We start from the raw sequence: 11828 nt of genomic DNA, 5'->3' as shown, positions 1-11828 counted from the left end.
ATAAAAATAATTAATTAATTAATTAATTAAAAAAAAAAAGAAGAGTGCAGCTGGGGCTTCCGTGGGGATAAAACCAACGTTGTGTCCAGCGTTTCTGTTCCGTATCGGAGCAGTGTCCATCCTGCATCGGACTAGCTTAGCTGTGCTCCCTGCTGCGGTCCGTCAGCCCATTGCCTACAGGCCCGCATGGCTCTGGAGGAATCATGGGTGAATGCAAGGGAGCAGGAGCCAAGGACCCCACGAGCCAAGAGTCCAGTGCAACAGGAGAGGGGATTCCTTTGTTTAGGCCAGTGGTTGGCAAACTGCGGCTCGGCAAACCGCAGCTCGCGAGCCACATGCGGCTCTTTGGCCCCTTGAGTGTGGCTATTCCTAAGCCTTAGGAGTACCCTAATTAAGTGAATAACAATGTACCTACCTATATAGTTTAAGTTTAAAAAATTTGGCTCTCAAAAGAAATTTCAATCGTTGTACTGTTGATATTTGGCTCTGCTGACTAATGAGTTTGCCGACCACTGGTTTAGGGGATTATGTATCCCCAAATGCATGTATCAAGCATCTCTTTCCCCAGGTTTGACTGTCAGATGAGTACTTTTCCTATGTCACCCCAACTTCGCTGGGCATGCATCTATCTCCCCTTTGTTGGACCCCTTCTCCCAGTGATCTGCAGGGAATGGGCTGGTGTTTCCCTGGAGAGTGCAGAATTGTAGCTTCCTGGTGAAGCTGCCCAAATGACATGCCTATAATATCTGGCTTCCCTTTGCTCCTTTCCTATTATTAATAACTGGATAATTACAACGGTATCATGTCCACTCCATCAGCAAGTTCTATCTTAAAAATATAGACCTCGCGTGGCCCAATGAGTTGATATACTTTTAATACATCTATGCTATGGACTACATTACAGCTACTTAAGATACTCAACAGTTTCCAGCTGGAGTGGCTCAGTCGGTTGAGCATTGTCCTGTTGCTGCTTTGATTCCCAGTCAAGGGCACATGCCCAGGTTGTGGGTTGGATCCCCGGTCAGGATATGTATGGAAGGCAACCAAACCATGTTTCTCTCTGACATCGATGTTTCCCCTCTCTCTCCCTTCCTCTCTAAGCGTGTCCTCAGGTGAGGATTTAAAAAAGAAAAAAACAAGATGCTCAACAATTTGTGATAAAAATATGATTGCTTCTTTCCACCTGCTTCCTAGTGTTCTTGTCCTTGCCCTGATTTCTCTCCCTTGGACACTGTAACGGCACCTGATTGGGACCCTTGCTACTCTGTTCATGGCCTGTTCAACTCTGTAAAGCCAGATGATCCTTTAAAAATGAATCATGGCATCACTTGTCTTCCCATCCCCCTTAGAATAAAGCAGGAAGTGTTTTCTCTCGTTTCCGTAACCTGGCCCCTCACTTTCATTTTCATTTCCAACCTCTTTTTCACTGCTCTGCGGCAGTTTCTCTGGCCTTCTTGCCCTACCCACAACATGCCAACCCTATTGCCACATCAAAGACCTGAACCTGAACCCCCTCCAGGAATGCTCTTCCCACCATCACCTTTGCAGGGCTCTCAGTTTTGATGGCACCTCCTTAGCCAGCTTTTCCTCATCACCAATCTAAAGTAGCTTCTTTCCTCTCCACCCTCCCGCCTTCCTCCAAGACATTTCCAAGCCCTTTCACCTATGTTGCTCTGAGACACTTTCTAATGCTTTAACCCAGCGGTTCTCAACCTGTGGGTCACGACCCCTTTGGGGGTCAAAGGACCCTTTCACAGGGGTCGCCTAAGACCATCAGAAAACACATATATAATTACATATTGTTTTTGTGATTAATCACGATGCTTTAATTATGTTCAATTTGTAACAATGAAAATACATCCTGCATATCATATATTTACATTATGATTCATAACAGTAGCAAAATTACAGTTATGAAGTAGCAACGAAAATAATTTTATGGTTGGGGGTCACTACAACATGAGGAACTGTATTAAAGGGTCGCGGCATTAGGAAGGTTGAGAACCACTGCTTTAACCTATGTTTCCTACAAAAGACTTATTCCCTCTTGAAATTAAATGCTGTATCTCTTCACATCCATATTTGCTTTCTATCTTTCATAGTAAAATGTAAGTTCCATTAGAGTAGGGGCTTTGTCTTGGTCATGAGTGTTTCCCAGGCCCTAAATTAGTGCCTGGCATCTGTTGGGACCTCAGTAAATATCCTATAAAATAAAAGCCTAATATGCTAAGTGTCCGGTCGTCCGGTCAGCTGTTCAACCAATCAAAGCTTAATATGCTGATGATATGCTAAGGCTGCTCAACCTCTCACTATGATGTGCACTGACCACCAGGAGGGCAGACGCTCTGACTGGTAGTTTTGCTTGCTGCTGGGGTCTGGCTGATCAGGACTGAGCGACATGGGCTGGACACACCCTGGACCCCTCCCGCAGTCCCTCCCTGGCTGGGCCAACCTCCCACAACCCTCCCCAGCCCCAATCGTGCACCAGTGAGGTCCCTCAGCCTGGCCTGCACCCTCTCGCAATCCAGGACTCCTTGGGGGATGTCAGAGAGCCGGTTTTGGCCAGATCCCGCAGGCCAGGCAGAGGGACTCCACTGGTGCATGAATTTGTGCACTGGGCCTCTAGTTTAATAAATAAATGGAATGTAAGAATCTATATAATGGTAAATGTATAAATCATTTGAACTCTAAGATTTTATTAACTCATTTCATTGTAACAATAACTATATTATTGTTTATAAACTATAATATCTGCTAATGATCATTGAGCTAAGTCCTCTAAATGGATCATCCCATGCAGTAAACACAATACACCTATGGTGGGGGTACTATTGTGATCACCACTTTGTGGATGAAGAAACTGAAAAATAGCAGAAGCTAAGGAACTTGCCCAACACCACAACCTGGGGAGCTAGACCATGAGCCCATTGCTCACTCCAGACCCCTGCTTGTCAACACCATGTGATATTCTTGGTGTTTCTGGAGTGCCTGCTGTGGGCCTGACATGAGATATACATTGAAAAGTTGTGAGCTCCCTCAAGGGACTTGTCATTGTATGCCAGGGGAGCCAGAAATGGAACCAACTAGGAAACAGTACAAGAGTGGACTTCTGGACACTCCACAAGCAGGCTGCTCTACCAGACAGCGCAGCATGCTGGGTGATAAGCAAAGATTTGTAATATAATCATCCTATGGAAAATTCGCAGCTATTCAAAACACTCGGATTTCAGATACTAGGAAAATTGGGCTCATATAAAAATGCACTTATCTTGAGTAAAACATGCAGATGTGTTGGTTTTTTTAACTGAAGGACATTCTGGATAGCACCGCAGGCGTGTGGATATGGTCAGTCACATGTGATCAGAGACTGCACTGTGCTGGGAACATGCGAGCCACCAGGTGCATGCAGTTGGTAATTTAGTAGCTTTCACATTCCTAGGACTAGGGGATAATCCCTGCTCATGGTATAGGAAAACACTGGTCTGCTAAGCAGTGTGGGTGACAGGGCCTTTCAAAATGAGCTATGTCAGCTACATCCCCTAACTTGAAGGTGGGAGCCGAAATCATTTGCTTTTGTTGGTGTTTCATAATACTTAATATGGTTTCCTGGTACACACTACATAATTGCATCTTGGTTTATTTTCTTTTCCTGGCTTATGTCTAAACCACACATCTCCACGTTGCTTCGTTGAGCTTCCACTAAGATGATAGGCCCACAGCCAGCACCTGAGCTGGTGACTCACATGCGCTAGGCCAGGGGTGGGCAAACTTTTTGACTCGAGGGCCACAATGGGTTCTTAAACTGGACCGGAGGGCCGGAACAAAAGCATGGATGGAGCGTTTGTGTGAACTAATATAAATTCAAAGTAAACATCATTACATAAAAGGGTACGGTCTTTTTTTTTTTTTTTAGTTTTATTCATTTCAAACGGGCCGGATCCGGCCCACGGGCCGTACTTTGCCCACGGCTGCGCTAGGGGCTCGATATGGTTATTTCATAAGAGGCATTGGTCTATTTGTTAATTGTTGTGAGAATAACCAGCTTAAATCAGGGGGAGAATTTTTTAGCAAAATATAGTGTCCTTTCCCTCTAGTCGGAACTGTGGATGGCCTCTTTTTACCCAACATATTAATTACACGGAGAGCAGCGCATTATTCAGTCCCTGGGAGATATCCAAGCGCAGGTCCTGGGCAATCGGGTTTCCCCAGGGTTGTGTTTATGTGGTGGGTGCCGTTTTCTGCAAAGGGCTCATTACATTGGAACTTGCCGGATGTACTGAGGAACACAAGAGTCTCAAGACCTGTGATAAAAATATAAACCCCGGAGGCTTTGAGCTTAAGGTGGATAACGTTTTAGTAGTTACCAGAATCCTCAAAGCTGCTGATTATGGACGCTTTCTGTATAAAATCCAGTTCACCTTCTTCATTCACTGCATTTTTAAAAGGATGAACTCTCCCTGGGCTACCTGGCTGTGCCTGTTTCTCTCCGCTCCTGTCTGCGAGTCCCAGGCACGGGTGGGTGGAGGTGGGGACGCTCCTCTTAGAAAGAAGTTGTCTTCACCAGGTCCCTGTCTGGGCAGATCGGTCTGAAAGTCTCGGGTACGCCGGCTGACTGAACAGGTTATTTTAATTACACCTGGATGTGGCACTTCCTGTTCTAGTTGAATGATGGTTTCTTGTGCCTTTGTCTTGTCTGCTGCAGGCACAACCCGCTCTCCCAGGGAAGGAGAAGTGCCCGGCGTGGACTACAACTTCCTGACTGTGAAGGAGTTCCTGGACCTCGAGCAGAGCGGGACTCTCCTGGAGGTCGGCACCTATGAAGGTGAGCTGCCCCCGGCAGTGAGGACACCTCTCCCCAGCCCCCAGGGGACCCAGGCCATCGGGGCAGAAGGGCTGTGTGCACTAGTGAGGTCTACACACCAGAGGAGATTGCAGGTCACCCTACTGTGAATAATAAGATATGTGGACTAGGCTTCGTGTAGCTCTTTAAAAGTAGTTAGTTTTTGTGGTATTTTCTTCTTCTACAAGTTTTCTGATTTAATTTATTAATTTAAATATGTGTGTTTTGTTTATCAATATGGGCATGTGTGGTATTAGCAGGAAGGGGAAGAAGACTCGATCAGTCACAAAATGGGACCTTTAGGGAGTGTTGTTTTCATCTCGATGGAAAGGAATGGAATGCCATTTTTACTACTAATTAATTTTAATGTGTTTTTCAGGTAGATAATACATTTACATGGTTTATAAAGAAAAATATTTACAATGTCCATTAACTAATCTCTTCCATATACCGGTTACCACCTGCCTAATTTTCATTTCGTTTTCCTTCCAATACTACAACTAATGTTCTTACTTTCTGATTACTGTTATGAAATTTCTTTATGTAAATATGTGTGTGTGTGTAATACATGTGTGTGTTTTATGTGTGTGTTCTTATTTCTTCCCTGTTTTACACAACAGGTAGTATATAATGCATGCATGCAACTTTATTCAACAGTGTGTCTTACAATCTTTGCAGTTCAGTAACAGAGCACTTCTTGTTTTCTTTTTTAAGTGGCTGTATGCTCTCTTTGTGTGGGCATACTATAACTATTTAACTAGCTCCCTTTGATAAATATTTTTAATATTTCAGAATACTATTACATTGAGTAGTGTGGAGATAAATCATTGCACACAAGTGGAATCATGTCTATAGGATGAGATACCACGAGTGAGATTGCAAGGTCAAAACCAAATGTGGGGGAAAATTAAACTTACATTTTCTGAAAGCAATATTACAGCTTGATTGCTCTTCTGAGTGTTACTGTTTGAGACAGGAGGATATAATATGCTATTAACTAGGTCAAATTAATTTGGTCAAATTATTATGGTGTATCTTTATGAACTCTGAACATTTGGATTTATTGGACAATTACGGGGGCATTTTCAAGATTAGACTTAAAAACAAAGGATAAGTACGAAGCTGACTTTTGTTAGGGACATTGTGGCTTTTCTGTGAGAGTAGCCTCTGTGAGTCTGGGTGCTGATCCTGCCTTTATATTCTTTGTACCTGCTGCTCATTTCCAAATTGTGAGCATACATTGGACAGTGTTTAGATGATTGTCAAATTCCTGATTGTGAACTCAGGAATATTTCCTTTGAGTATTGCTAATGATCAGTTGTCTTACTTTCCTGGTGGTTTGGGGCTGGGAGAGGAATCTCAGAAAGCCTGAAGCAAGAAGGGTTCATTAAGGACTCGGAGTGAGGCGAGGGCGGGAGAAGTGCCGGAGCCTCTTCAACATGCTGTCTTAGGGATGTGAGTCTGGTTAAAAATTCAAGGCTAAGGACAGAGCAAATGTGAATCCACCTTGGTTAGCAGCAAGTGAATAGTCCTTTTCTGAAATCAGTCCTTATGCCCTCCTGGGGAGCTAGAGTCCCCTAAAATAAAAACTGGAAACATCCATTTACATTTCTGGAGAGGTTCAGGGTGAGAGAGTGGTTGTGCAAAGCCAAAGAGTGTTGAGTTGAAAAGGAAAGGCATGTGGGTTGGACAAATGGTCTGGGGAAAAGGGAAAATAAACTCATTTTATTGAGGTGTTTCTGTTGCGGGTCCATAGGTGGAATCACTGTGTTTTCCCATTTAATTTGACTGCTTGGCAGAGGTCGCTGTTACCACCACGCTGTGGAGGGGATGCTGAGGACAGGTAGCACCTAGGACCTCCTCCGAGGCTGTGCCTTTGGAAGGTTGTACAGCTGGTTCCAGAATACTAGAGCCAGGGACCAACCCAGCTCAGTGTGACTTCCACACCCCACATCTTTCCTGGAAACCTCAAAAGGAATATCCTAGATATAACTGAAAAATTGTTAGCACGACCTGCTGGTATGTGGCAACAGAGAAAGGTTTTTCAAAAAATATCTGATCGCCTCACATGACCTGGTCTTTCTGTGAATGTTGCTTAGCTGTTTGGGAGTTGAAATTTTCTTCTGCCCAAGATTAATCCGCTCCATTTTGAAGGCATTTGACGGCAGTGTTCTTTAGTGTTTGACCTTTTGGCTGTATAATTTCCTTACCAGGCGAGATGGCTCATCATTTTTGGAACTGACTGGAGTCTATGATGTTGACTCTTATAAGCTGAAAGCACCACGCAGTTTTTATTAAACGCCAGGTGGTGTGATAAGAACGGGGCTGGATAGATTCTTGAGAGCTCCCTCTGCCTTTGCACCCCCTGGGCCACCCCTCGTGGTGGCTGCTGTCTGCTGGACGTGCAGGCGCGCTGGCTGCGCTGTGGCTCTGCTGAGTTTGACTCTCAGCCCCTCTGTGGCTGAGCTCTGTGCCCTCCTGTGAGTTGCCTGATGCTCACATCTCCATTTCTCTTTGGGAAAATGAAGATAATAACCGTGCCTCCTTATAGGTAAGATGAAATGAGATGCTAGTTGGAAAGGCTGAGCATGGTGTCTGACATGTAAGTTCTCCATCAGCATCGGCTCCGATACTGTTTATTTACACACATGACTGGTCCTGAATGGCCGCCTCAGTGAACCAGTAGGTTTGCTGGTAAAACCGCTTTACTCCCTTCCCAGGCGCTCACCATCGCTTTCCCTGCTCAAACTGCTTTTCTCTCAGCCTGTCCTGGTTCCAGAGAGGAAAACTGTACTGCAACAGCACAGGACACTTCACCGTTCATAAGTAAGAGTAATAAGTGTGCATGATGGAACACTTCCTGTGGTAAAGAACTTAAACATGTTTAAGTCCAGGTTGCTTCCCTTCCTCCCTGTCGGTAACCACAGTTACAGATTCTAGTACAAAGTTTCAGCGAACTCACACATGAATGTCATATGCATGTGTATTCTTGTTCATTTCACTCTACTCTTGCCCTTCACACTTAGGTATTTTGGAGATCTTTCCACATTACCCCATACCGTGCCACTTTATTCTTTATAAATGCTGCACAGTGTCCCCGTGTATGAATATATGTAATTATTTTAACCAGTCGCCCTGCGGTAGATGGACACTTAGGTGTTTTTGTACACAGTGTTACAGTGAGCATTCTGCATAAATCCCTCACTACGCTATTTTGACTATGTCTGTCACCTGAGGGCCTGGCAGTCTGGTTTTAAAGAAGCCCTTTTATACCAGTACAGTTTGTTTCAACCATGATCTGTTGAGCACTTACTTTGGGTCACTGTCCTGAGCCCCAGGGTGTGATGTCCCGGTCAGAAGACCAAGGCAGCTCTGCCTTCGAAGGCGCTCATGCTTTTCAGTTATTGATCACACACCCGGTGTGTACTGTGTGCTGGGTGCTCTTCACAATGTGTTACATTCACTTGCTTGCTCAGTTGACCAACAATCCCATGAGGTAGTTATATTTTATCCCCACTTTGCAGAAGAAGAATGTCAGGCTCAGAGATGCCAGTTATCTTTTTCAGAATAATTTTTTACTTTTCGATTAGTGTTGACATACAATGGTATATTAGTTTCCATAACAACATAATTATTAGCCATTTACATAACTTACACAGTGATCACCCTGCTAAATCTAGTACCCATCTAACACCATAAATAACTAGTACAGTCTCATTGACTGTATTCCCTGTGCTGCCGTTTACATGCCCGTGACTATTTTATAACCACCAATTTGTACTTTCTAATTCCCTTCATCTACTTCACCCAGCCCCTCTATCTCCCACCGACCCCCAGTCTAGCAAACATCAGTTTGTTCCCTGTACCTCTTAGTCTATGTCTATTTATTTATTTATTTTGTTTTTTAGAGTCCACACATAAGTGAAGTCATGTGGTATTTGTCTATTGCTGTCTGACTTATTTCATGTAGCATGTTGTTGCAGGTGGCACAATTTCATTTATTTTCTGGCTGAGAAATAGTCCATTGTATACATGCACCACTTCTTTATCCATTCATCTGTTGATGGATCCTTAGTTGTTTTTATATATTGGCTGTTGTAAATAATGCAGTGAACATAGGTGTGCATACATCTTTTCAAATTAGTGTTTTGGGTTGGTTTGGATAAATACCTGAAAGTGGAATTGGTGGTCCTTCTTTGTCTATTTTTACAGCCTTTAGTTTTAAAGTCTATTTTGTCTGATATAAGTATTGCTCCCCGGCTTTTTTGTTTGTTTGTTTACATTTTCATGAAATATCTTTTCCATCCCTTTACTTTCAGACTGTGTGTCTTTGAATCTGAAGTGAGTCTCTTATAGGCAGTATATGTAAAGATCTTGTTTTCTTACCTATTCAGCCACCTGTCTTCAGATTGGAGCATTTAATCAATTTACATTTGAAGTCATTGTTGATAGCTATGTTGTTTTTGACATTTTATTCTCTGTTTTTTTGTATCTTCTTTCCTTCTTCTTAAAGAAGAGCCTTTAACATTTCATATAATACTGGTTGGTGGTGACGAACTCTTTTAGCTTCTTCTTGTTTGGAAAGCTCATTATCTCTCCCTCAATTCTAAATGAGAGCTTTGCTGGGTAGAGTAATGTATTGCATGCCATTCCCTTCTGTCCTGCTAAGTTTCTGTTGAGAAGTCAGCTGACAGTCTTATGATAGTTCCTTTTTAGGTAAGTAACTGCTTTTTAAGTTTTCCTCTATCTTTAACCTTTGGCATTTTTATTATGATGTGCCTTGGTATGGGCCTCTTTGGGTTCATCTTGTTTGGGACTCTCTGCACTTCTTGGGCTTATATGTCTATTTCATTTGGCAGGTGAAGGAAGTTTTCCGTCATTATTTCTTCAAATGGGTTTTCACTTCCTTGCTCTCTCTTCTTCTGGTTCCCAATGTTGAGAATGTTGATATGATTGATGTTGTCCCAGAGGCCTCTTACACTGTTCTCATTGGCGAGGGGGATGCTTGTTTATTTATCTATTTTTGTTTTGTTTTTTCTGTTCTGATTGGGTGTTTTCTGCTTCCTTATCTTCCAAATTGCTGATTCTAATCCTCTGCTATCTCTACTCTGATGTTGATTTCCTGTAGGGTATTCTTCATCTCACTTACTTTACTCTTCATTTCTGACTAGTTGTTTTGTATGTTTTCTATCTTCATATTTATGCTGCCTATCTCTTTATTAAAGTTCTCACTCACTAAGTTCTACTTTCCCCCTAAGATCATTGAGCATCCTTATAAGCAGTGTTTTGAATTCTGCATCCGGTAGAGTCTTGTCTCCATTTTGTTTTGTTCTTTTTTTTGGAAGTTTGTTCTCTTTTTTTGTTTGGAACATGTTTCTCTGTCCCTCATTTTGGCTGCCTCCGTGTGTTTGTTTCTGTGGATTAGGTAGAACTGCTATGTCTCCCAGTCTTGGTAGAGTGGCCTTATGTAGTCGGTGTCCTGTGGGGCCCAGTAGGGCAGTCTCCCTGGTCACCTGGGCCTGGTGCTCTAGGAGTGTCCCTTGTGTGGGTTGTATGTGCCCTCCTGTTGCTCTGCCCACTGATCCAAACCGGCTAGGGCTCCCCATGTATTTTAGGCACCTTTCTAGCTGCTGCCCCAGTGCTGGAGCTCAGAGCTAGTGAAGCCACCAACTAGTACAGGGGTCCTCAAACTTTTTAAACAGGGGGCCAGTTCACTGTCTCTCAGACCGTTGGAGGGCCGGACTATAGTTTAAAAAAAACAACTATGAACAAATTCCTGTGCACACTGCACATATCTTATTTTGAAGTAAAAAAACAAAACGGGAACAAATACAATATTTGTATTTGCATGTGGCCCGTGGGCCGTAGTTTGAGGACCCCTGAACTAGTAAGTTTGTGTGCAGGCCCATTAAGAGGAGTGCCTGGGAGTCCTGCAGCCTTCTGTCTCAGCCACAATTTCCCCTGGATTTCACAGCAAGGAGTTCTGGGGAATTCCCTTCCTAGCACTTTCTCTTGCATTTTATATGGAAACCCTAGTTGTTAGTATTGGACTACATTGGTGGTGGTAGTGGTGGTGGTAATGAGTCCTTAAATACAGAGGTACTTATGTGATTGAAAAGCTGGACTTGGTGAAGTGCTGGTTATCATAAGGAGGGAAAGAAGCAGGCGATGATAACCCTCCTAGCATGACTTCTCGTTTCTTTCTTACATACCTGGATATGCTGCTACCATTTGCTGAAATCAGAAACACTGAAGAAGGCCAGGTGTGGTGAGGCGGGGCCAGGGGGCTCCTGGATGAAACTGTCCAGCCCCCCCAGCTATAGTGCCGACACTTACATAGACCCCAAGAGAGTCAAGGCCCTTCCCAACTATCACCCCTCATGAGGCATAGAGCTCAAAATTGATCTCCGCTTTGCAATTGGAACCAACTTCTCTGTCACTAGACAGAATCAACATCAAGCCAGTCAAGGCAAAGGGGACGAGGGTGAATGTGTCTTTTCCTTTGGTCTGACTTCCTTGTTATGCACTGAGCTCATTTATTGATGCGGTGGTTGGAATAAATCAGTTACACCATCTCCCTTTTGTCTTACTTTCCTTTTTATTTCCTGTTGCCATTTTTGCTCAGCAAGACAGGTTGCTGCTCAGCCCGCCCGTGGACTTCTGTGTGAGAAAGTTTACAAAGGATGAACGGTTCTGTGGGGGAGGTTCCAAACACGCCTGTTTTACAAATGCCTCTGCGCAGTGGAGGCTGGTATACAGTGTGAGCAGCGCAGAGGGCTTCCCTCGGCGTGAAGTGCGGTGCCAGGGCGACATTTCAAACTGCCGTTAAGGGGTGCATATTTCTGCATGTTAATTAGGAAGGGGGGGTGTCAGCATTCAATAATGTCATTGTTTTGCTTCCTAGAAGGTCTGCAAAAAAGCAGCTGCCATGGGCGTACTTTGGGGGGACACACAGATAAAAGCAGGGGTGAAGAGAGTTCTTGTTTGT

At 43.8% G+C, this 11828-nt stretch overlaps 1 protein-coding gene across 1 annotated transcript in view; it reads left to right on the top strand.

The window, feature by feature from the left end:
- MAGI1 (membrane associated guanylate kinase, WW and PDZ domain containing 1) overlaps positions 1–11828 on the top strand; it is a 566477-nt gene that overhangs the window by 458901 nt on the left and 95748 nt on the right. The window contains 1 exon segment of the mRNA XM_014535239.1: positions 4703–4822. Coding sequence (XP_014390725.1) covers positions 4703–4822 — 120 coding nt within the window.

Source organism: Myotis brandtii, unplaced genomic scaffold, assembly GCF_000412655.1.
Source record: "Myotis brandtii unplaced genomic scaffold, ASM41265v1 scaffold140, whole genome shotgun sequence".
In the NCBI taxonomy this organism is placed as follows: domain Eukaryota; kingdom Metazoa; phylum Chordata; class Mammalia; order Chiroptera; family Vespertilionidae; genus Myotis; species Myotis brandtii.
This window is presented reverse-complemented; position numbering and strand designations above follow the sequence as displayed.